Source organism: Crocodylus porosus, unplaced genomic scaffold, assembly GCF_001723895.1.
Source record: "Crocodylus porosus isolate Cpor-Errol unplaced genomic scaffold, CroPor_comp1, whole genome shotgun sequence".
Lineage (NCBI taxonomy): Eukaryota > Metazoa > Chordata > Crocodylia > Crocodylidae > Crocodylus > Crocodylus porosus.
The window spans coordinates 11,247,739-11,271,803 of NW_017728921.1; the positions used below are offsets into that span (position 1 = coordinate 11,247,739).

The window sequence follows — 24,065 nt, forward strand, 5'->3', positions numbered from 1 at the left end:
GGAGTTTGGGGGGGGGCATTAAATATAGCCCCATCAAGGTTCAGGGTGGGGGAAAGGAGGGAAATTAGCACAGGCCTAGGGCTGGGACAAGTAGCTGGGTTTTGCTAGCCCTGGGGTTGTGCTGCAAATGTGTGTGCAGACATTCTCCAGATTGCATGAATCCCTTCCTACATCAGGTTAAGCCTGTCTCAATCCAAGTTAGCGCACTTCCTCAAGTGAAACAACGTAGATCAGGCACACCATTTTTTGCCTGAATTAACCCCTCTGAATGCCTGCAGAAGTGGGCATCTGGATTGACTGAATGCTGGTCAGATCAATCTAAACGTAATGCCCTTACACACCCTGCGTGACCCCCATCTACGACCAGGAACCCGTTGTACCAGGCACTGATCCAAACATGGACCCCAAAGGCCCTGAAGGTGCTTGCCATCTACGTACGAGACAAGAAGCAAGAGATGGAGGCACACAGACTGTCCAGGGGGCACCAGGAAACCAGGAGATAACCGCATGAAAAACAGCGAGTGGTCTGATCAAACCAGCAGCCCATGCATTTGCCCTGGGCCCACCAGGGAGCTTCTGTTACTTGATTCACCCAGGAATCTTATCCTGTTGTACTTCAGACAAGGCACCCTTTGCACAGACACTGCCTCGGGAGAAAAAAAAAAAAAAGCAAAAAACCCTTGCTGTGAAGGACCCTAGGGATTTGATTCACAGCCTTTCCTCCAAAAATATGATGACAACAAGGATTCTGCAAGGATTCCTTTGCCAAGAGATGGCAATAAAAGCTCCTGATTCTCTCATCTTATTTTGATAAGATGAAAGATGGCAGATCTGATGTACGGAAGAGTGACTTCCAGCTGAGGAGGCTTAGCATGGCTCCTCCCATGTCAGTAAAGAGGAGGATGCCATGCAGTTCAGTTGGCAGGGCAGCTGTCAGGCAGAAACACAAGGCTTCTGGTGCTGGTGTTGGCTGAGCTGGTATCCAGGCCACACACAAAGAGCATGCAAACATTTATCCCACTGTTGTTTTAACATTAAGAGGATCCCTCCTAGCAGCTCTGCTGGCATACTGGTGTGCATACCAGACTGACCCTGAGGACAGATACATTGGAGCTACACTGAAGGATGTAAATCAGTTCCACTGATCTTAGGATGAAAACCAGGAAGCAGCAGGAAACATGGAAAAAAGTATAAGGGACAGCCAGCCACTGGGTATAAGCAAAAAACAGAGGGCTGGCTGCACGCCTAGAGGAATAACTCCAATCTGGGGTCTAATCCAGTTAATCTTTTCAAAGGAGACCACAACACAGGAAAAATAAAATCACTGTGCCATCATGTACATCTCCACCACTGTTCATGAATTAGATAAGCCAATATGCACACTTGAAGCCACTGTATACATGAAGTTCACATCCTGCCTGCTCAGTCTTGTGGGTGCAGCTACTGACCACCTATGGCAGCATAGTATAGGCTGCACACTCTCAGGACAAAATTCATTAATGTTTTAATTGGAAAAGACACTACATTTATGTGGACAGATCTCTAATATCAAAAGTAATTGCTTTTATAGAATACTCATTTGAAGCCTATTTCCCCTTGAGATGAGCAAATGTATTCTAATTACAAGAGATAATGTTGGAGACAAACAGATCGCTGAAGATGGCAAGGGCCAAGAATTGGATGATGCAGAGGCTGAAAGAAGTGAGGATGAAGGTCCTTTAATGCTGTTCCCAGTCCTGCGGACTACAGGAAGATCCCATTGACTTCAAATCACAGCAGAATCAAGCCGAATGTGGGAGGTGTGTGTGGGAGGTGGGGACATATTGAAGAACTGCATAAAGGAAAATGCTAAACCATTCCATGCTTCTAAATTAAACAGCTGTTTTGGTTATTATTTCTCATTTCAGTTCAGTGATCAAGGGACAAAAAAAGAAAGATCTGTGTGTTTTCTTGTATTTGAATAATAGATGCCAGGACTCTGCCACTACTTATAAAATCCCAGCAGACTTGTGGTTATGAAACACCTACAATTAATTGCTCTCTGCAGAGGTTTAGGTTGGAGCTGGGCTACTTCTGCACCTCTTGATGGTGATGGGGAGCCTGGAGCAAGGAAAATAGTGCTGAAACTGTGATGCTATGGAGAAACTCAACAGCCAGTTGTTGTTAAAAGCACCCAGAATCTGTTATGTCATCAGTTTGATACTTGGCCTCCAGCAGGGGCCAATATCTGAAACTTCAGAGGAAAGCAAACACAAATCATTGAGTAGTTACCCAATTAAGCAATGCTACATAGTATATGGGAGAAAAATTCCTTCCCAGATCCCACAGGTGAGCAGCTTGAGCCCTGAAGCATAATATTTGATTACCCTCATCATTATCTTAACTTGGTCAGCCAGAAATATTGCTAGTGGTCCTAAAGCAATGCAAGTCTCCTTAGAAAAAAAAATAGTAATATTGGTCTCTGTCTCCTGCAGCAACAATATTCCACATTGCTATAATGGGCAGTCCTACCAATCAACACCAATTGGATCACATGTATCAATGCATTAGATTTTCTACAAGCTTTAATTTTCCAAAGGAATAGGAAAGGACTCCCAGGGTGAAGTGCTCATTAACAGAATAGCAGAACTTCTTCAAGATGAATCTGCATGCAGACACAAAGGGAGACAGCTTCTTTTTGAAAAGCTCCAAGGGGTTAGAGTTAGAGTTTCTGGGCTGTTTAATTAGCTGTGGGCACAAGCTTTTTTTTAAGTGAACTTAAAGGAGTGCATTCTTAAATGGGGGGGGAGTCTTTTGAAAAGCAAGGAGTTCACTCATGCAAATCGGAGGAAAGAAATTGAAGAGCTGATTATTTGCAGAACAGCAATTTGGATCTTAGTCCAATACAAGTAAAGAATGAAATAAATGGAAGGCTTGAGTCATCTCTCTGGATGTCTAGGGCCCTTTGTTATGGCTATAGGACTAGTTGCACCTCCACCTCTTTTTACTGACCCTTTAACACCACCCCTTGGTCTCCAACCCCCTGCCTTCACCCTGCAGTGACACCCTAAGAGACTGCCTCACTCTCAAGCCAAGTCCCTGGTTATGGGGCCCTTTGAATTACACCAACCTTCCTGCTTCTTCTCCCAAAAGTCTGCTAGTAAACCAACACACTCACATGGTTAACTTTTCAATGCCGAGGTCACATGCAGTATTCATCAATTCTTACAGGTCCACATTGTTCACCTGATTAAGGAATCTGGCAGTAAGCCCACTGACTTTTAATGTCTGGACCCAAATCCTACAGGCCCCCATTTTCCACCTATTCCACAGCTGCAAAATTGGTCACCAAGTCCATCCCTTGAAGCTGAACTATACTGTGAAGGAAAGCTGGACAGAAGGGCCTGCTGACCATCTGCGTCTGCTGTTCTTCCCTCTCACTCCCGAGCCGTGCTACAAGATGGACAAAGCGAACAGTGACGTGGAGGAGCACCAAACAATCTGAAGGGCTTCCAGACTTGGGTAGAACAACATCGGGCCTACAGGGATGGCTCTCTGTTTTAAATCAGGCAGTTGCTCTTAGAAAAAGTTGGGAGAATAGATCAGCTGCCATTGTGGGCTTTGCCTTTATGAATACCTGGGTAAGAGCCCAATTCAGATACCGCAGAAATCACTAGGCATTTCACCATCAACTTCGACATGAGCTTGAGAGGACCCAGACTCTTCCATTTCCTTTACATTGTGACATTATTTTGTTATCTGTTGATGGATGACAGACTTTCCTTGCCTATCTTTACACAGCAACGCTGACAGCTAATTCCCTAGCATTCTCATTTCTTTGACAGACTGTGTATTTTACATCTGTAGGTATGTGTATTTTCCTTGAACTGCATTTGCGTGCCTTTTTTGCAGGCATGTCTCTTACTCTTCACAGAGAGTTTTGTTTTGAAGTCTGGGTTTAGAGAGAACTTTTATCTTTTCTTTTTTTCCCTCTCACTCCTTTGATTTTATTTCGATCTTGCTCCAACGTACACTCGGGGTGCCCCTTGTCTGCCACTTCCCCATGTCTGTTGGGTCTCTTCTTCAGAGATTAAAGAAAAAAAATGGATATATTTCATAAAAAGAGGCACAGCAATAGTAGCCACATGATGGGTCAGGTCACAAATGAATGTGGACACATATGCTCTCTTCCTTGTAGCAGAAAAAAGAACTGGGGATTCCAGCAGCCAGAAGAAAATGCTTAGAAATCAACCTTCTCTGGCAGGGGTTTTCAACCTTTTTGGATCAGTGTACCCCCAGCAGCCAGGTACAGAGAAGTGTACCCATGGTGGCCAGATGCAGAGTTGTGGGGGATGCGGCCGAAGTGGGTGGGCACTGCAGGATGGTGTGTGACAGGACTCCAATCCCACCCACCTGCATATATCCCTTAGGGCCTTTTCAAGCACCCCTGGGGGTACACATACCCCTAGCTGACAACCCCTATTCTATGGCAATGTCGAGGTGCACAGAGGATGAAAAAAGGCCAATTTCCATCACATAAAAAGGTCTGTGGACCAACCAGATCTGCATGCAGATGTGTAGCAAGTCTTTTAGAGATGGTCTATTTATATTGAGGAACATCCATGAACTTTAAGACCTGGTTTTCTTCTCAAGCTATTGCAAATCAGGTGATGATTCTGCTGAAATCATTCTTGTGGGATAACAGCAGAGTAAGAGACAGAGGACCCAGGCCTCAGAGGCCATTGAGTGCATGCACTGTTGTTGCCTAACACCTCACAGAATTCAGCCAGACTGCTCTTGCTTATAGACAAGCCCAACAGCAGAGCAAAAATTGTCCCAATGTGCATGCACAGCCTCATAATATTGCTGACTGTACACAAATGGAAAAAGGAGCCCCAGTAAATGGATACAGAACTGAGGAGTAAGGAAGGCAAGTCCATTTTTATTGCCCCCTGAGGAGGGATGGAGAAATCATCATTTACCAAAGAGAAAGAAGCAAAGCAATGCTAATTTGGAAGAACAGAAGAAAAAGAACGAAGCGGACACTTGGTTCTGTCTTTATCCACCCTACAGAGATTAATTGAAAAATAATATAGAGAGTAAAATATCATGTCCTCCATAACAGGAAAAAATGAAAGGACTGGGACAGTGGTAGGCAGAAGACAAAAAGATGACAACAAATCTCAACTACTGATACATTTGAGAAAATAAAGATGGAACGTTATAGGAAATAGAAATAATGCTTTATTTAAAAGTAGCAATAAAGCATTGAACACTTCGATTTCTGTCCTTCCTGGTTTACTGCTGATATAAAGACAAATTGAGTATGTCATCTAGGGGCGGGAACTCTATGATCCGCGCTTTGAAATACAACACTGCTGTAGTGGCTGGCCCATCATCAGGAAATTGGTTTACTTTCTTTTAAGAACTGATTGCAGCCAATGCTAAGCTGCAGTCATGGCAGGCTCACTCACAGCAGTTTTAACATCCAAACCTATCATGGTTGCTTTATTTGGCCATGATGATGCATTTGGCAACCATACGGAAATTTGATTTGCAAGGAGGGGATTGTTTGAAGACATTTAACTGTTACATACATATAGCATTCCCATAAGGCAGAGAAGCATGTCCTGACTAAGACTCAGCATTAGAAAGTGTGAGTTGGTCTTCCCTTATTTACCTGCTGCAACTCCACTGAATTCAAAACCTTCCTCCTGATTTGCAGCAGGGTAAAATAAGAGAATCAATTCCACTGGGGTCTTGATTTTCTCCTTGTTCTCTATGATGATCATGTGTCAAGAGATTCTGCACTTGACTCCATGCTTTTCATCAGATTTTCTCAGATGATGCATTCTCTGCTGGGTCTAAACGAAGACGGCAAAGAGTGACATAGGGTAACTCCATGGTAGAGAAGATCTCAGAATAGGTCTTAGTGCAGTGAGACTTCTAAAAGACAGATGGATCTGAATACGAATCATAAGTATTTGAATTTTTGGAAAGTGTGGGCCTAAGCTTTACAGCTTGGACTGCTCTCTACTTGGAGATCTGAAACAAGTCGGCAATACAGAAATATATCAGTCCCACATCTAAACAGATGAGGCAGGCAATGGGTTCAAGGGTAAGGAGAGATGGAAAGGTAGAATAACTGGCTCCAGGGTTACACTGCAGGCCAGCGGCACAGTTGGGCACAGAACTCATGTCTCCCAATCCCAGTCGAGTGTGCTCGCCACTAAGGACCATTACCTATAAAACCAGTACTCAGATTATATTATTGTCAACATGTCCCCAATTTCCGTATGCTTCTTGTCAAGTGACAAGGATGGCTACATTCAGGAGGTGCAGGGATGTTCCCTATGGTGCACAGAAAACCCCCCAGTGATGCAACTTGTGACCTCATCCAGAGACGCTTACTCTTACGGACACTATGCTTGAGCAGAATGACCTAGAAGAATGTTGCTAACTAAATTGGCTCGTCTCACCTCAGAAAGCAGGCAACACTGGGTTAGAGGTGATGCGCAATAAACACCGTGTGGCACGCCTCTCTGAATAAATTGAGCAGACAAACAGTAAATAGCAGAATCTGATTATCAACAGTCGTCGTAAGTAAACAACGCTCATTTATTACAGAATAAAAAGACACAGGAAAGGATCTAATCACCAGGAACTTATAAAAGTCTATCCCCTGGAACAGGGTAAAGACACAGTCACTTCAGGGCAGTGTACCAGAAGTGAATGAATAGGATACTGCTATAGTTCATATTTATTATCAGACTGAGGGATACAAGACTGGAAGCACAGAACTGCAGTTTGAGAACCACAGGCTTTTACAATTACTTCTCATAAAAAACCCTTTTGATGGCAGCAGCAGTAAGTCCCTTATTCATTGTGTGAGGATAGCTGTTTTTCCAGGCAAAGCCAGTACATGATCACTGGCTATGAATGAGACAGACATCCCCACCCCACTGCAGCACAAGCAGGCTCAGTGGGGACAATGGGAAGGAGATGCATTGTAAGGAGCTAGGATGGATGCATCAGGTGGGTCCCAGGAAAAGAGGGTTTCATTGGTGCAAAAGTGGTTTGACTTTCAGGATTGCCCCCTGGATATGCAGTGAAATGGGGGCCACATGCTGCTCTGGGTTCAGGTACAGAGTCCCTGCCACCTAGTGAGAACCATAAAAAATGTAGCCTTTTGAGGGCACGATTTAAACTGTAGAGACATGAGTCTTAAACCTGGAGCCCCTTCCACTGACCAGCCCTCTAGTATCAAAGCTTTGCACATAATTTGATGCAAAGAACATCCACTTCCTGACAAAGGCAGGCTCGCTTCTGCTGGGGGAAGCCACAACAAAGGGAAAAAACTCTCCAGCGAGATGTACGTTCTTACAGTGTGACTAAGGCAGCACCTTTCTCAGGGATTATGATGACTCCTGGGGTCTTGAACTTCCCTTGGGCTAGAAGGGTAACACTTCCCTTCCCTTGCCCCTAGGACACCTCAATCAACTCCCTTTTCCCACCAGAATGAACCCAGGTCATTACTGGCCCAGAACTTTTCCAGCAGACTAAGAAGCTTCTTCAAGGCAGGTCATTCATTGCACCTAGTTCCTCTGGGGCTAGGGACAGAAATTCAAAAAGCCTGAGCCTGAATTGCTTCAATCTTTGCAGGTTAGTCTAACCTGGCTAGGCTAAATCACTTTGTAATTGCACTGACATCCCAAACATGCAGGTACATGCCTGCAGTGGCTCAGGCTACAAGCCAGGGGGTGCTAGAGCAGCCCTCCTTTCCCTTCTACAGCACCAGCTGAGGGAGTGGGGAGTGGCCAGGTCCCAACAGGATGCTCTGATTATCCCAGCAGGGAATGAATAACAGTGTTTATCACCCTTAACTCAGTGTTTATCACCCCATTAAGAAAACAACAGTAGTACATTACCAGCTACCTCTTGTTTCTGCCTGTTGATTCTACCCGTTGACTAAGCAGGACCATGGCCAGCATGTGGTCTGCTAGCTAATACACAGACACCTCTCTGCAAAGCAGAGGGGAGGGGGGAATTCCTGCTTAGCAAGGGGAGAGGTGGGGGGAGCAGCCTGCAGTCCCTGCCAGATCTGCAGCCAGGGAGAGGAGGGGAGGGGCCAACCCTACTGTGGAGCAAGGAGCCTGCCGAGATGCTGGGGGAGTCTGGTTTATCTTAAGCCAGCAAGGGGTCTGGGACAGACATTGCACAAACCAGTTTGACCCACAGCAATTAAGTCTCATACTACATTCAACCAGGTTTATCTCAAACCAGTTTCAGCCATTTTCAAACAGGTTTATGTGCGCTGCACATCTGTTCTGTTACAGGTTTAAGCCAGTTTCTGATCACTTAAATTGGTTCGTGTATAATGTTTGTCCCTAGCCTGGAAGATAAGTACCCCTTCTGAGCTTTAGTTATTGTGAGGTGAACACACACTCTTACAGACTTTATAAATAAATCCTGAGCAGCACACAATCCTATATCTACATGCATCTGGGAACAGTGCATTAAGTATCAGTTAATTCAACCCATGTGAAACTGCTCTTGATAATAACTAGTCTCTCCCCACCATCCCCCTGGCTTCACAACAGCAATTGTTTAGCATAGAAAGGCTATAATGCATGTAGCATTGCCACAACCAAAAACCAGGAGGTATTTTCTGCCAATTTAACAACAAAGATCCAGCAAATGCCTGCATGATATCCCATCTTTTCTTTTTCTGCTACAATATGACATTTAATTTTCGACTCTACTGTGAACAAGCAACATTAATTTTTGTTCACTGCAGCTCCCAAATAATATAGATATAGTCTATGCAGAACATACCAACTTATTCAGCCGTGCAAACCCTCATAACTGGAACTGTTTGGTATCAATTCCAAATAAGTTACTCCAAATGTCGCTTGGATTCTGATTTGGTTTTTACAATTACATGACACTGCACTGAAAGAAAGGTCACATCAGCTGAGGATCGGGGCCAAAACAATTGGAAAGACAGACATTCTTATCTACATTGTAATGTAGGGTAGCCAGGTCCTTTTCCCAGCTATACAGGCACAGAACTAGCATAACTCAAGTTGTGCCTCTGAGAGCACAATTTGCTCCTTGAAGTCTAATTATGCAGCACTGAGAGGCCCAGTCCTGAAGCGACGTCTAGAAAAAGCTCTAATTCCAGGACTCTTTCCTCCTGTAGGTTCTTTATGAGAAAAAGTAACTCCACAAAAACACTTCATTGGTCTTATTCTTCCATGACCTCCAGGTTTTCTCCTAGTTAGAAACATTAGCTTTGCAACGGCCTGTCAGTATGATTAAAGCTGAAACATGCCTAAATGCCAAATAATGTAACATATGCAGAAATGCCCACTGGAATGAATGAATGAATCCTAATCATCACCCCCTCTCCCGGCAGCCACATTTTCTCCAGCTCATGCAGCAATTGCCTGTAAGCGCGTTGGCAATGCAATGGGTCGTGCTGTCCCAGCTTCAAAGTCAATCCAATATCTTTGTTCTCACGCAAAGGCGTTTCCTCTCAGTCTTTGCTCACTGACTGTTTGCTTTTGTTCTTGCATAAGCAGCATTTTTTAAATGTGTTTTGTGCACTTTTGATTCTACTGCATACAAAAGGAGGGAGACAAAGAACAAGATTATTAAGCAGCTGAGGTACAGTGCAATCAAGTGAGAAAAGCTCGGGTCCTTTAATAAGCTTACATTCACTGTTATTTGACTTTGGGTTTTTCTTGTGGGGCTGAGGTGGGAACCAAGCTTAATGTCTATGCTAGCCAGAGTGACTACACTGTTTCTTGTGCTAATGCCTCTGGTGAGGGACACTTGCAGGAAACCACTGAAGTCACTGGAATCGGTTTTCTGTTGAAACAGAAACCAATTCAGGTAGATGCACCTACTGCAACATTTGGGCTGCACTGGCCAGCTCTGAAACAACTCCAAAGGCAGTAGTTGGCCCAGGAAAGAATCGACTTTCACTGAGAGCAGAAACAGGCCTCCGGGGTTCTGAGTTCCTCATGGCACATTGCAGGACTTTGGTACCAGCGATCATTCCCTCTGGCACTTGCTGAACGACAAGTAAAAGGAAGATGAGAAATGCCTGATGAGACTTCCCACAGCAATAGTAGATATAAGGGAGTAGTGATGTCACATTTGTGTCTCATTTTAGTTGCATGTATGGCCCTAACTACTTTTGTATCCAAATGCTTCAGAACACCTCAGCAAGGTAAGGCAGTGCTAGCGCCCCCATTTTACAGATAGGAAGCTGACACACAGAAAGACTAAGGCCTTAATCTGCAAAGGTGCTGGACATACATCTCTCACTGAGGTCACTGGCTGCAAGGCACCTGAACACCATTGTGGATCTGGGTGAAAGTAACCCGTCTAGTCACCCAAAAATTCTGAGCATGAAATCTAGGTCCCTCCAGACACAGGTGACCACTGACTATCCATCCTTTCTAGTCTAGCATAGTTTTGTGGGTAGCCATCACACGTTTTGTAGGCAGCCAGAAATTCAACAAGCAGGCTGTTGTGCAGTATAACGCTTATTATCATCACCATGATCTTCTCTACTGTTACCTCACACACCATCCCCTGCTGTCCCTCATTGTACGCTAGCACTGCCAGCTCATCTCAGCAAGAGACCTCTTTTCTATTAGCTGGGTGTACAGTTCCAAGCTCCTCGACTAGGTCCACTAGATGTGAAATCTATAAACTCAATCAGCCATCAACACATCAGGCTTCAAAAACCTCTGCAACTTGGCAATCAACAGACTTGTGCTGGTAGTAAAGTAGCCACCAACAGCACCGAATTTCTTTGCAGATGCAAAACTGCATCGCTATCAGTAGCCTCATTTTACACTTGACTGGTTGAACAGGAATCTCCCACAAGGAATTTATAAGCAACTGCAAGTTTTAATCCCAAGGAAGACTAACCTTTGGGTTATAACAATTCTATTTCAATCGGGCATATTTTTAGTCTTATCGCTGCTTTCCGTTCAGCATGCATGAGAATGAACACCCCCAATCTTTTCTACAACACAAAGCCCGCTGGAAAATGAGTTAATATAATAAAAATACATTTTTATTTATAAAAGCATCATATCCTAGAGGCATCCAAGAGCAGTAGAAAAATAAATTCAATTTCTAAAAGGGCAGCAAGGCCCTGTTACCAAATGAAATACAAAACCCAGCATCAAGCCTCCAAATAAAAACAACCAATTAACCCCATCACCCCACCAAAAAAGTCACACAAACTAAACAAGAAGCAAACTTCTTCAGCCTTCCAGGAGGGGACTGGCAGCTTTCCAAGTGGAGGGCATGCAAAAAAAAAAAAAATAGCTTCTGTGCAAAACAGCCCTCTTTTTCTGCAGGAGGACGGATGGTACAGTGGTTAGGACCCTAGTCTAGGACAGGAGATGCTTGAATTTGCCACATACTTCCGGGGTGATCTCTTGGATAAGTCACTTAGGGTTAGTTAGTTGCCACGAAATGTCTAGAGAAGTAATTTTTAAGTGCCAGGCATTCAGAGTGAAATCCAAAACCCTGCGTTAAGTTCCCCGCCTGTGAAGACTCATAACGGGAGCCAGAACAACCAGCCAGTTAGCACGCTGCTTAGGTAGCTGCCTAGTGCCGGCCAATATGAAACATTGATGACAAAAGGCAAGTCTTAAGCTCCAGGGACAGCGGGGACCCACAGTTCAGAACCATCTCTTAAAACAGGCACTTATCTCATCTCTCTTTAGCAGGGCCGTGGCTCCTTTCTAAAGAGCAAGGCTGATACCTCCTTTTCAGGAAACAGATTAGTCATTAGAGCAAGACGTGGGAGACCTGGCTTCAACTTTCTCAAGGGACTCAAACGCACATTCTCCGTCCCCTTGGACAGCAGCCTGGCCACCAAGATCTAAGCCATTCCAGAGTGGGGCTGTTCCACTCTCCGACTGAAGATCTGCCACTGTGTGCCATGCACTGTCGAGATTCACTGGACCGGAGACAAGGAGAAAGAAGAAGCAAAACTCTTGCCTGGCCTAGAGATTTCACTATTTTTACTTCCAGCAGGAAAGACAACCCAAGTCTCCCGCCTTACCCTGGGAGTGCACAAGCTACTAGGCTGAAATAGATGCCTTCTTTTCTTCTCTCTCTAGCCCAAAGAGCCTTTATTTCTTTCTTGTTCTGTGGCACAGCTTCAAAAGGTATGGGATGCAGGGTGAGGAGAGACTCTAGCCTCGTAGTTAATGGCAGTCCCCTCCCTCAGAGTTGTATTGTAGGCATAAATACATTGAATACTGTGAACTTCTCAGAGCCCCAGTAATGGGAGCCACAGACAGAGCTTTGGAGCCTGAAGCTTCATGGGAAAGAGCTCAGCCAGCCCAAAGACACGGTCCCTCAAATGAGAAAGGCCCCTAACTTCATTGCACTGGATGAGCAGCACATGGAGCTCCTCCATATTGCTCAGACATCATTACAGCTGGCTGCATCCTGGTCATCCTGCGGCTGGAAGAAGTCTCACTTGACCAAACAGACAACTGAAATTATTCTGCTGAAGGCACTGGATTGACAGCCACAGAGGAATTTGGGCCAGAGTCAACAGGACAAATAGCATGAATGAGCCCAGAAGAATTTAGATCAATGCCTCATGCAGGAAGATGACAGCAAGCAAAACATCTGCTAAAACTGATCGGACCAAGGCAAGCAGACACACTGTACAAAGGACGACACGCTACTGCCTGAGCAATTACCTGCAACGCCAACAAACCTGAGAGTGGACAGCGATATGGGGAAGAGACTGGTTTGCTTGCTAAAACAACTTTCTTGTTTTATAGTTCACTTTTACTCCCTCTGCCCAAACCCCACGGCAGCCAATTTCATCACAGACAGGTCTTTTAACAACCCCCCACAGGAACAAAACCTTATACCATACTGTCAGTACCAAAGAGACTGACTACCCTTCCTGGAACTATGAAGTCATGAATATTTTGCAGGGCATGGCAATGCCTGTTATATATAGCCTCAATGAGACTAATATAGCGTTTGATAAATCTCCATAATACTTGTGTTCCACATGGTATGAATATTTATGGAAGCCTATGCAACACAGATAAGGAATAACTGAAAAATACCTGCCAGGATCTATTTTCTTCCATGATCCATTTATCATATGTTAAGGTATTGTGGGGTCCTGTGAACTGCTGCACTGTTTGTATCAGCAGTGATACAGTGATTAAAATGCCAGCCTAAAGCAAGCCTGAGTTTTTTTTACCACACTGTACAGATTGTCCAAGCTTTATATTACTGGGAAAGCATTTCCTCTCACAAGCAGCCCAGCAACGCCAACTGGATTACTCATGTCCATGCTCACCAGCAGAAAGAAAGGGTAGCCGATCCAGCTCACACAGAAGCCCAGATTCCCTCTGCCCTGGTCCCATCTCTCTTTACTGGTCAGTGCAAAGTGGTGTAATCTGGCCTTTATTGCCCAACTGGGAACTCTCCTTCCACAGAGGTGCAGTAAGAAGTGTAGAAATGTATTCTGCATCAGCTGCTTCTTTCCAAGTACATAACCTAGCATAGTTTGTTGGGAAAAAAAAAATCACAGTAAGACTGTGGTGGTGGGTAAGGTAGACCACAGCTGTATGGCATAATTGGTTTAACATCCTGCAAGAAACTCTGAGATGCTGCTCTAATTTACATAGCTAGCTAGCAAATGCAATGTAAGAATCAGGGCTGACTTATACCTCAAGCCTCAGCGCAGGGAAGTGTTTGGGCCGGTGAGTTTTGGCTCCTGAAGTATAATTTTTGAATTGCGCTGCACAAGCCGTGATGCTCCCCTGCCGCCTGTTTCGAACTGGAATGAAATCCCCTACAGCAAGCCCTGCCTGCTGTTTAAGAAAGATGTTCCTGAATGCCTGCAATCCCCTCCATGCTTTTCCCTGGGCTTAGTTTGTTTAATCACTGCACCACGGCTAGGATGACAGTGTGAATTACAGCCCAGGTATTACAAATATAAATCATATTTTGGTGGTGAATCAAAGGTTTTGTGGAGCGCCATGCTGTACTTTGATGAGATAGCTTTAAACCTCCTGATATCTAGAACGACAGGATCTCAATGTCAAAAAGAAGTTTAGGTTTGTTCATTTGTTTCTAGACACATTTATTTGCTGCCCCAGCCTTGTGATGTTTTAAACAAACTGTACAGACACGTGGCTCATAATGACAAAGCTTAGTAAGACCTCAATCTCCTTGCTTCTGATTATGCTAACTCAGGAAAATGCTTGAATAAAACATAAAGAGACCATACTATGCCCTGCCAATTCCCTGAATTGAGCCCCTCCAGTTTTCCACAAAGACAAACCCCAGTGGTGCTCATGAGTTCAACCATAAGGTACCCCACAGCTGATCTCAGTCATCCTAATGAGATCAAGTGAGAGAGGCATTCTGCTGAAGCCACATCACCCAAGGCACAACATGAGTTGCGTGGCTGGGCAGAAGCAACACTTGGTAGCGCAATCTCAGATCAACAGGTGAGTAGATATACTTTTTCCCTGAGGCAATTCATTCATTTCTTCCTCTTGCTTCCAGAGAGTGATTGACACCTCTGCTGTGATCAGATCAGTCTCTTGCAATATGCTGCCTAGCAGGATGACACAAAAGTTACAAAAACAAAAAAACAAAACCAATTATTTAGAAATGAAAGGGACCTAAGTAGTCTGACAAAAGGAAGAGAACTGTTGTGAAAAGGCTTCAGGATGATCCATCGGGGTTTACACAGAAAACACTGCTGCATTGTCTTCCTGCGCCTTAAACAGACTGAGTCAGCGACATCAGCTGAAAGATGATACGGACGCGAAGAACCCAGCTTGAGAGGACAGATCAGCACCGCATGCTCTCCAGTCATTTCAAATGCATGTCAAATGGAGCAAGATAGGTCCACTAGCCTAAGTATTCCATTAAAAGTGGAATATCCGGGGATGAATATTTATGCCCACATCTCCTACTTTCTAATGAAAGAATGGGATCTGTACAGCTACTTTCCTAAGTTCAGTCCTAGGCAAGGATCAGCTATTGAAAAAGGCCATTTCAAAGCAGAACACAAACAATTGACAGAATTTGCTGTCAAAAAGGGTTGTTTGCCATTAGCAGTCACATCCTCTGCTTTGCAGGCCATTGGCTGAAGGCCTCCATTTCACCTCTCCAGAGTGATGAGCCCAGAGAAGGAAGTATACTGATTTAGGATGATGCATGAGTGTGCTACATTCCTGAAGGATCCAGCTACCAACATGGGTTACGGTGGGTAACAAAAATGAAATTCAAGGAAAGTATACGTAAACTGATACATGCCACCTACCAGACTGTGAGATGGTCTCCTCCCCGCAGAACCAGTAGATTCTGCTTGATTTCAGTCAGAACCAGACTGAGGAACTGGCTGTGGGGAATACTTATGCACTGGTGAGGTAGTGCATTAGAAAGCTTAATGGGCTTTTATTTAACACTTTCATGAGGCCAGATCTGCAGTTCCATCCTCTTGGCATGATCTCAGCAAGGCAATGGGGATGTAATTTGGCAAGCTGAGAATTTGCCTAGCAGAAAAGTGGGTAAAGTTGGCTCCTATTCCAACTTCCCTGGCACAGGGCTGTTACTGGGGAGAGAATGAGGAGGAGAGAGGGAGGAGAAGTAAATATCCTCTGGAGCTATTCAAAGCTGAGCTCCTAATGTGCTGTAGCCAGCTGTTTTTAATTTGATCAGCCACCTCTAGATGGACAGGCCAAGGTAGATTGAGGACAAGGGAGCTCCTTGGTGAAATGAGGGATCTTAGACAGGGCAGGTATCTGATCTGCTGGGTAACAAGTTGCACCAGGCAATCCCTACCCCCCACTCCAAGGGGACCAGTGGGTTCTCCCTCTCCTTCTGCATTATGTACATGGGCACAGATGACCCAGCTCCACCTTCAGCTCCTTAGGTGTAGTCTTCTCTGCTGCACCTTGCCACACTGGCATCCCAAGCCATGGGTTTTCTCACTACTGTGAGCTGTGTCACACTGCTTCATGCTGTCCCCTGGGGTGGAGCAGGAAACAGAAGCCAGAGGGAGATGAAGCCCATAGCTGCAGCTGGAGTGATGTGGGAGGTGAGGAATCAGCAGCTGGGTGGGAGTCTGGGGCCCACAAGTTAGCCCCTCACAGGCTGCCAGGCAGACAGCCCTAATCTACATGATCAAAACTTGGTTGCTACTGGATTGTATATAGAGGCCTACAGGAACTTTTTATATTGGACTAGCCACTAAATATACAGCCTTTACATAAAATTTACTGTATCCTGGGAGACCTTTAATTTTCACTGCTTCTCATGTAGCCTCTGATGACAGACAAGAGATAAATGAGTGCCTCTACCTGCTGTTTTCCATCTGGATCTCCCCCATGTGCAGATCCGGCCCTTCCCACCTTATCGCATGTGTGGATATATCATGTTGGCTGTGTGAGCCAATTGTTTCAAGGTTTTAATCTGATAAAGCCTGTTAACTGCAAAAGGCTGAGCAAATATTGTGGCAATCTCATTTGTAGTAATTGGGCACATATGGCCTGAGTTGAAACAACAGCAAAAATCCTTGGCGACCCTGGTACCTGCCTGGCTAATGGAACTAAATTGGTTTCTTCTCTTTACATGAAGCTTCTTAAATAATTTCAGGCTGTGGAAGTCCTATTCTCAGTGTCAGGGAAATTCCACAACCCTTCTCTTTATGTACAGAGCTAAGAGATTGTATAGGGCCTAATCCACTTCACATAAAATCTTACTATTGACTTCAACAGGATTGAGACCAGACTCCACTGATTTTCATGCCTGCTATTCAGCTAGGCCCCAGCTCAGCAAAGCTCAAAAGCAATTACTTCATCAAGGTGACAGGCTTATTCAAAGGTTTTCAGGCACCTGACTGTCATTGAACACGTGGCCACTAGGCACTTCAAGACCTTTAAAAATCTGGCCCTAAGCATTTTGCTGAATGGGGGTGGACCTAAGCATGTGTTTTACGATAAGTACATGTTCAATCACATCACTCAATTGGCTACAAGCTTAAATATGTCCTTAAAGTTATGGTGTTTGTTGAGTTGGGCCTTGAATAGCTAGCGTTATCTACCAATTTTTTAAAAGTACATACAAACCCAATTTTATTGACTGCTGAAATGTTCACTGGTGATTTAAGGAACATTGGGACATCTTGCTCCACAATCTTTATTCTCAAGGGCTTAAATTTCCTGTTTCATAGGGCCATTTCAGTCAATGGTGCTAAAACAGTCTCGGTACTGGCTCTTATCCCAACAGCTCCCTTATTTCCCATTACCGCACCTTGAGTTAGTCTCTTCCTTTTCTTCAGTTTATTAGTATTAAAAAATGATGGAAAGGGCCAGCAAGTGGAAATCCACAAATAAAAGAAATCATGCCAAGCACAATGTGTTAGAGAGCAAGCACGCACTAGTGAGGTGAAAGAGGGGTATTAATAAAAGGAAGATTTGTTAAACATGACTCATTTCTGTTTCTTCATTTCATAAATCTTATTATTTCCTTGGAGAACAGCCATGTACTCAGTGCCTGGAATTGCATTTTTAAATGGTGTGCTTGGTTTTTCACTTCCTTTATTTACCTTTAAAAATATTGAATAAAAAAGAAGGAACAACCACCCAATGTTTTAAATTACAGCTATATTTTATGGTCTGAGACCTGCAACTCAGCTGACAAAGGCAAAAGGACCAAGCTATATTATCCAACTTTCTAATGAAGAGCTATCTTCTAAAATGCAGCCAAGCGTCATCAGTCAAATAAAGACATTTTTTTGCATCTTTGTAACTGTTAATTTACTTGGTACGAACAATGCCAGCTCTGCACACCAGGCAGAAAAAGCCATAAACAAATGAGTCAACTGTAAACCTGTTATATGATTTGTGTCAAAATGTTTGCTTACTGGATGCAAAACAAAGGAGGCACAAACCCAGCATAAAAGCCACTACCAGAACCTGGGATGTACAATGTAGAGAGAGAGAGGGAGAGGGAGAGAGAGAGAGAGAGAGTCAGAGTGTGTGTTAGTGTCTTGTCAATAAGTTGGAGATTGTCTGGGTCTTTCTACCTTAGTTTGGAGATGATTTCTATTCCTCTCCATCCAGCTCTTGAACCATTTCCTCTGTAACATCATTACGTATTTCTATTGAAACATCTCATATATTGTTCCTTAAAAAATGGGGTAAAAGCTTGGCCTGCTGAAGGCATCTGGAACTTTATCATGGACTTCCATGAGGCCAAAAAAACTCACTCTGGGATTTTACAGGTCAGCTTCTCTCCTATGTAGCCATTTACAGCTTTGCAAAAGAGGTCTAACAGGCATCACTGTGACTGTGCGATGTCTCACATCCAGATTGGCCTAAGTACGAGTGACTACATAAGGTGCAAAGCAGTAAAGATCCGACCAGAAAGTTCTTTCAAACCCTGATGTCTCCTGTGGCTCTGAATAACTAAATCAATAGTAACTCAGCTGAAGTCAAGAGAGTCATGCTGTTGTATAACCAATGCCAGATCAAAATCAGGCTCTTGGGACTTCACAGTCATTCTGCAACATGGAAGGCCAGATCCGGAGTAATGCTGAGTTACGCTGGCTTAAGGAGGCATCACTGCATGTTTGTTCCATGCTATTTGACAAATAGAAGAACTACAGCACAGCGTCTTAAATAAATCAGTTTGATACTTTCACTCCCTGCCTCTACAGCACCCAGCCCTGAAGTCCTTACAGTACCAGCAGGACTGCAGAACTGAGACCTAAATATTATAAGGAATATGCATTGCTGAAAGTGGCTAGTGAAAGTAGCTGCTTCTTGGGAATAATTATGAGCTAATATGGTCAGATGTGTGTTAGCTTTAGAAGATAACCATATTAAATGGCTACAATGCAAGATTCTGTATCTTCAGTATCGGAAGGTGCAGTTTTCATTAATGCAAAGCTGGCAGTCGCACTTAATCCTCCCTCTTGTACACATGGCTTTGCCTCTCCTGTCTGCAAAGGAATTACCCTTCAACTGAAAGTCTCTGGCTATAAAAGCTTCTTTTTGACAGATCTGATGTGGACATTTAAATGATTCATTTGCAGCCTGTTCCCAACTCTTACCTCCGATATGGAAATTGGGACAGGCTCATTTTCAACCAGCTCCTGGCCTATGAAGGATAAACTGTCCTTTTAAAAATACTACTGTACCTTTTATGTATGCAGATTGCCCGTCTGAATTTTAAATGCAATCACTTTGCTTCCAGTACACTCTAAAAATCAGGAGTCACAGCCTGCATGAATCAGTCCTGGGCACCCAGGACCTGCTATTTACATAATTTTAAGCCTGCATGCTGCAATTATGTGAAAAGTCCACTTCTTCCTTCTGTGCAATACATATGCAATTTAAGATCCATTTATCAAACTGAAAATTGCCGTTGTATTTAATCTTCCCAAGAGAGCAAAATCAAATTATTGTGTGTAAAGAATGATAATCTGCTGAATTCAAGGGAATATTCAAAAGTTATCCCCCCATGGCTGCCACCGAACAGGGCAGAGAGGTCTAATAAGGGAGCCAGGGGTAAGAAGGCATGATGTGAGCATACATAATGAGAAGATGAAAACTCTCTTAATCTTTTCAGATTGAATGAAATCTAATTACATGCTGTATTGATTGTTGTGTATTACTGGAAAGAGACAGTGAAAAGGGAAAAAGGCAATTACAGTAAAATTGCAGTCTGACCCTTCAATTGCTTTTGGCATGAAAGGTTATGCACTAGTTGGAGATATTAAACATTTTTCACTCTCTATAGTAAATTATTAGCAACAGAATCAGATGCAAAACTGATTAGGGAAAAATCTAGTCAATTAAATCTTGCTTCAAATTTAAAGTGAGACAGAGAGAGAGTAAAGAACACAACGATCAGATGTTATCATTAAAACCCTTCATAAATTGCTGTCTGCTCTTCCTGCCATTATATCAACATTTACTTCTAGCCCAACAAAGTTCACTAAACGAAACATAGTGACAAATGTAAGGAAACATGCAAATTGCTGAATTAGATGAAGGGGTGGGCAAAATATGGCACAGAGGCAACATCCAGCCTGCCAAGGGATTCTGTCCAGCCTACGGCAGGACCCTTGGCCCCACCCAGCTGAGGCTCATGGGGCAGCCTGAGCTGTGGCATGCACAGCCAGTCTTGCCACCCTCAGAATGTGCAGCAGGCTGCAGTAGTACAAAAGTTCAACTCATCAATCCACTCCCCACATGCCACTGCCTGTGCCCATCACAGGAACATGCAGGAAGCAGATCACAGCTCTGCCCCAGGCCTGGCCCCATGCTTTCAGTGCCCTGTGATCTCAGACCCAGCCCTGGCCCAGCCCCAGCAGCCTGGCCCCAACACCAGCCCCGCATGCCTGTCTTGCTCCCAGACACTCCTCCCTGTGTGGCTGCAGCTTCATCCCATCTGCCAAGCTGAGCACGACCTGCACACAAGAGTCCCAGGCTGATCTCCATGAAGGACTTGCCCACCCATCCACTCCATCCACCAGCCCCAGAGGTGGGTGCAGGATGGACGAGCCTGAGCTGGATAGGATCAATTGCCTTCTCGCCTCCCACCAGACTGGGTCAGGTCAGTACCACCCACCACCCACCCCAGGTTGGGTCACTACACCACCCTCCCAGCCTCACCAAAACTCCCCAAGTGACCCTCCAACCCAAAATAATTGCCCATCCCTGTTATAGAGTCATGCCTGGCACTTATTCATGCCATTCTAGAAATTCTTATTTCACAAGATATAATTCTAAGGACTAGACATAATACAGCGGCTATCCAAAATGGACTTCTGTCCTCTCCAGGCATTTTTTGTGCACGTGTTGCACAGACAATGCATTTTCTAAGTTACATTTAAGATTAGAAGTTAACATTGGTTCAAAGGAACCGTTTGGGGCAGGTACATGATATACACTAAACTCCCCCTTTGTTTACTTCTGCTGGGGAAAGCAGGCTCTGGGGAGGAAGGGAAGATGCCTTTTCCATCATGGCAACAATTAAGGGAAACAGAAAGATACCTTTTTGATCAACACGTTTTGAACTCTCTCCACAGAAGCTTCTTTCTCTTTGACTAAAGCCTCAGGCAGATCCATGGAGAATGGAAATAAGGCCTTCTTTGTTCAGGGCTTGGCATAATCAGACACCTCTATGGAATTGTGGGTATTCATTACCAAATGCTAAGTACTTAAAAGGTGGGTCTTAATTTACTGAGTCCAAAGTGGGAATAAGGAGAAATTAATGAGCTGGCCAGATCCAGCTTTGTATCATCACTACCACTTCAGGACTCCTGCTGAGGCTTCTGGGAGCTTTGAGTGTACAGGAAACACAGGATCCAATCCTTTATGGTCTCCCCCTAAAGTCTACTTCCTCTATGTCCCATTGAACCAAAAAAATAAGATTAAGAATAAAAGAATCTTCACTTAAGTCTTTAAAGAAAGCCTGAGAACTCTCTCAACTTAAAGGAAGAACGTTGCTCACTACCACAACCGTCACAAAAGAGAGTTTCATAAACTGAACCCCTTGGAATTAGTGTCAGAGCAAAACGTTTCCATTAACAAATGAGTTGGGATGTTAAAATAAAGAAGCTCATAAGCCAAACACCAATGGGTTGATCCTGACTGCACTTACAGCAATGCAACTTCCTTTAGTTCAGTGAAACTTTTTCAGATATTTCATCTGTTTAACTGATGCACAGAGCATTTGTGCTGCCCAGTGGGACTATTCCATAAGAAAGACACTCTGCATATTGGAGGCAAACTCATTAGCACCTTCTGTGTTGGTGCTCCATTGTTTATTAAAAGGTCTACTGAAGGTAAAGCAACATCTAAACAGTTCAACTGGCAAAGTTTGCATGAAAAAACCCCTCAAACTTTTACTTTTTCCCCCCAAAAGAGTAGTATAAAATCTTAAATAAACAGCAACATCGCTGTGAATCATTGTGTCCAGTCAATTAAAGAACCAAACAGATAAAGTGTGCCAAGAGCTTCCTGCTTACTGTGAGTGCAATGTACAGTGGTGTCCACATGTCCCTTCATTACCTGTATATGAAGAGCTCCCATTGCTTTCCTGTTTCTGTAATTCCATCGAGTGTCATACTTCACATGGCCAGCTCAATATCAACGTGCTAAGGCTCTGTGCTGGGGACTCTGTGCTGTAGCAGGCAATGGCTTGCACTCATGCACTGCAGTCCAAGTGCCCTATGGCTGCAGTGTAGTTAGGGGGCTGGTTTTAACCCAAAGATTGTTTGCTCTTGAAACCTGTTTTGGAGATGTCAGTAAAGAATACAAACTGGGGATTCGTTTCCTTTCTGAGAGAAACGTGCGTATATTTGTGTGCATATATCTGTGGGGGAGGAGGAAATGTGTGCTGAAGGGGTGTCCGTGTCACGTTAGTGCTCATTAGCATAGATTGACTATTACTGTCACTGAAACATTTGCATTTAAACAGTTCATTCAGAAAAAAGCAGGAGAAAATGCATACTTACCTCGATCTTTTCATTTTCCTGCATTTTGAGGCTGCAGTAGCCTCTGGTTGAATCAGTGTTACGATTAAGAAGGTTCTCATAACTGAACCAGAAGCCCACTTGGTTTAATTAAAAATATTTACTTAGGAAGTTTTATATGGTACTAAAAAAGTTAAGACATATATGCTGTATTATAGCACAACTGCAAAGTTATTCCTGCTACCTCTCCACCTCTGAAGCACCCATGCATTTAATTATGTACTTAATCCCCTAGTATTTTACATTTGGCAATTCACGCATAGCTCCACATTTAAATGCACTTGTCAGTGAGGCACCCATTTCTGTATGAAAGACTGGTAGTCATATAACAACTTTTATGGTTTAGCATGTTCTATCCACCATGGAATGTGAACTCGTTTATTCTAATGATAGCTAATGAGGTTTTTCAGGGCTGGTGAATAAGAATGGAAGGCAATAAAAAAAGTGGTGGATGCTTGGTTTCACACCTCTCCCTGATCATATCAAATTTTAGTGCTGGGGTTATTAAAGCACCACATGGATACTATAAACAACTAGAGCATTTTTAAAAAAACAAAAATATTTAAAGACACATACATGGGAAGGCCAAAACAAAAGCGGTTTTGAAAGTAAATGCTTTACCCTAAATGTATGATTTCAGGCTGGATCACGATGATAAATCTGATGTGCTCTCCCTTTCTCTCTCACACAGACACAGAGCATGTTCCTATTCACCAATATATTCCTACCAGATTCAGACAAACTTTGGGACAAACTGTTGACCTGAGACACTCAAGAGACTTCCACCACACTCTTCAGCACTCCTCAATGCTCACCCTGCACTCCTCAGCCTTTACCCCCACCCCCTTCCATTCATTTCTGTAGCCCTAGTAGCAACCTTCACCTTCCCAGGCATGAGTCTCCAGCTACTCTTCAGGGCAACCCTACCACCCCCTGTCTCCACCCTGGATCCCCTTTCCCGGGGGCCCAGCCTGTCCCCACTGCCCGCGAACTCCCTTGGGAGAACCGGGGCTTGGGCCCCTGCGCCCCCATCTCACCATTGAGCTGGTTGTAAACCACTTCCTCCAGGTGGTCGAGGCGCTGCAGGATGGCCTCCCTGTCCGCCAGGCTGCCTGCCTTGGCCCCCCGGCTCCTGGCACGGCGCTCGGAGCTGCGCACGATCTGCACCAGCTCCTGCGACCGGTCCTGGAGGCGGCAGTAGACGGAGAAGAGGATGATGCCCACGAAGACCAAGATGTTCACGGTCAACAAAGTTTTGATTTTCCTGGCCACCGCCATGAAGTCGCGCCGCTGGGAGCGTCAGGGCATGGTCGCCGCAGCCGCTGGGCAAGTGGGCGGCGACGGAAGGAGGATGGAGGGAGGAAGGAGCTGTCCCCTCAGCACCGCTGGGCAAGCGGGTGGCGACGGAAGGAGGATGGAGGGAGGAAGGAGCTGTCCCCTCAGCACCGCTGGGCAAGCGGGTGGCGACGGAAGGAGGGATGGAGGGAGGAAGGAGCTGTCCCCTCAG

At 44.4% G+C, this 24,065-nt stretch overlaps 1 protein-coding gene across 1 annotated transcript in view; it reads right to left on the reverse strand.

Moving 5' to 3' along the window:
- GALNT9 (polypeptide N-acetylgalactosaminyltransferase 9) overlaps positions 1–24,009 on the reverse strand; it is a 234,440-nt gene extending 210,431 nt beyond the window's left edge. Inside the window, exon 1 of the mRNA XM_019538992.1 lies at positions 23,596–24,009. Coding sequence (XP_019394537.1) covers positions 23,596–23,836 — 241 coding nt within the window. The 5' untranslated portion in view covers positions 23,837–24,009. The remainder of the gene's footprint in view (positions 1–23,595) is intronic.
- Between the last annotated feature and the right edge of the window lie 56 nt (positions 24,010–24,065).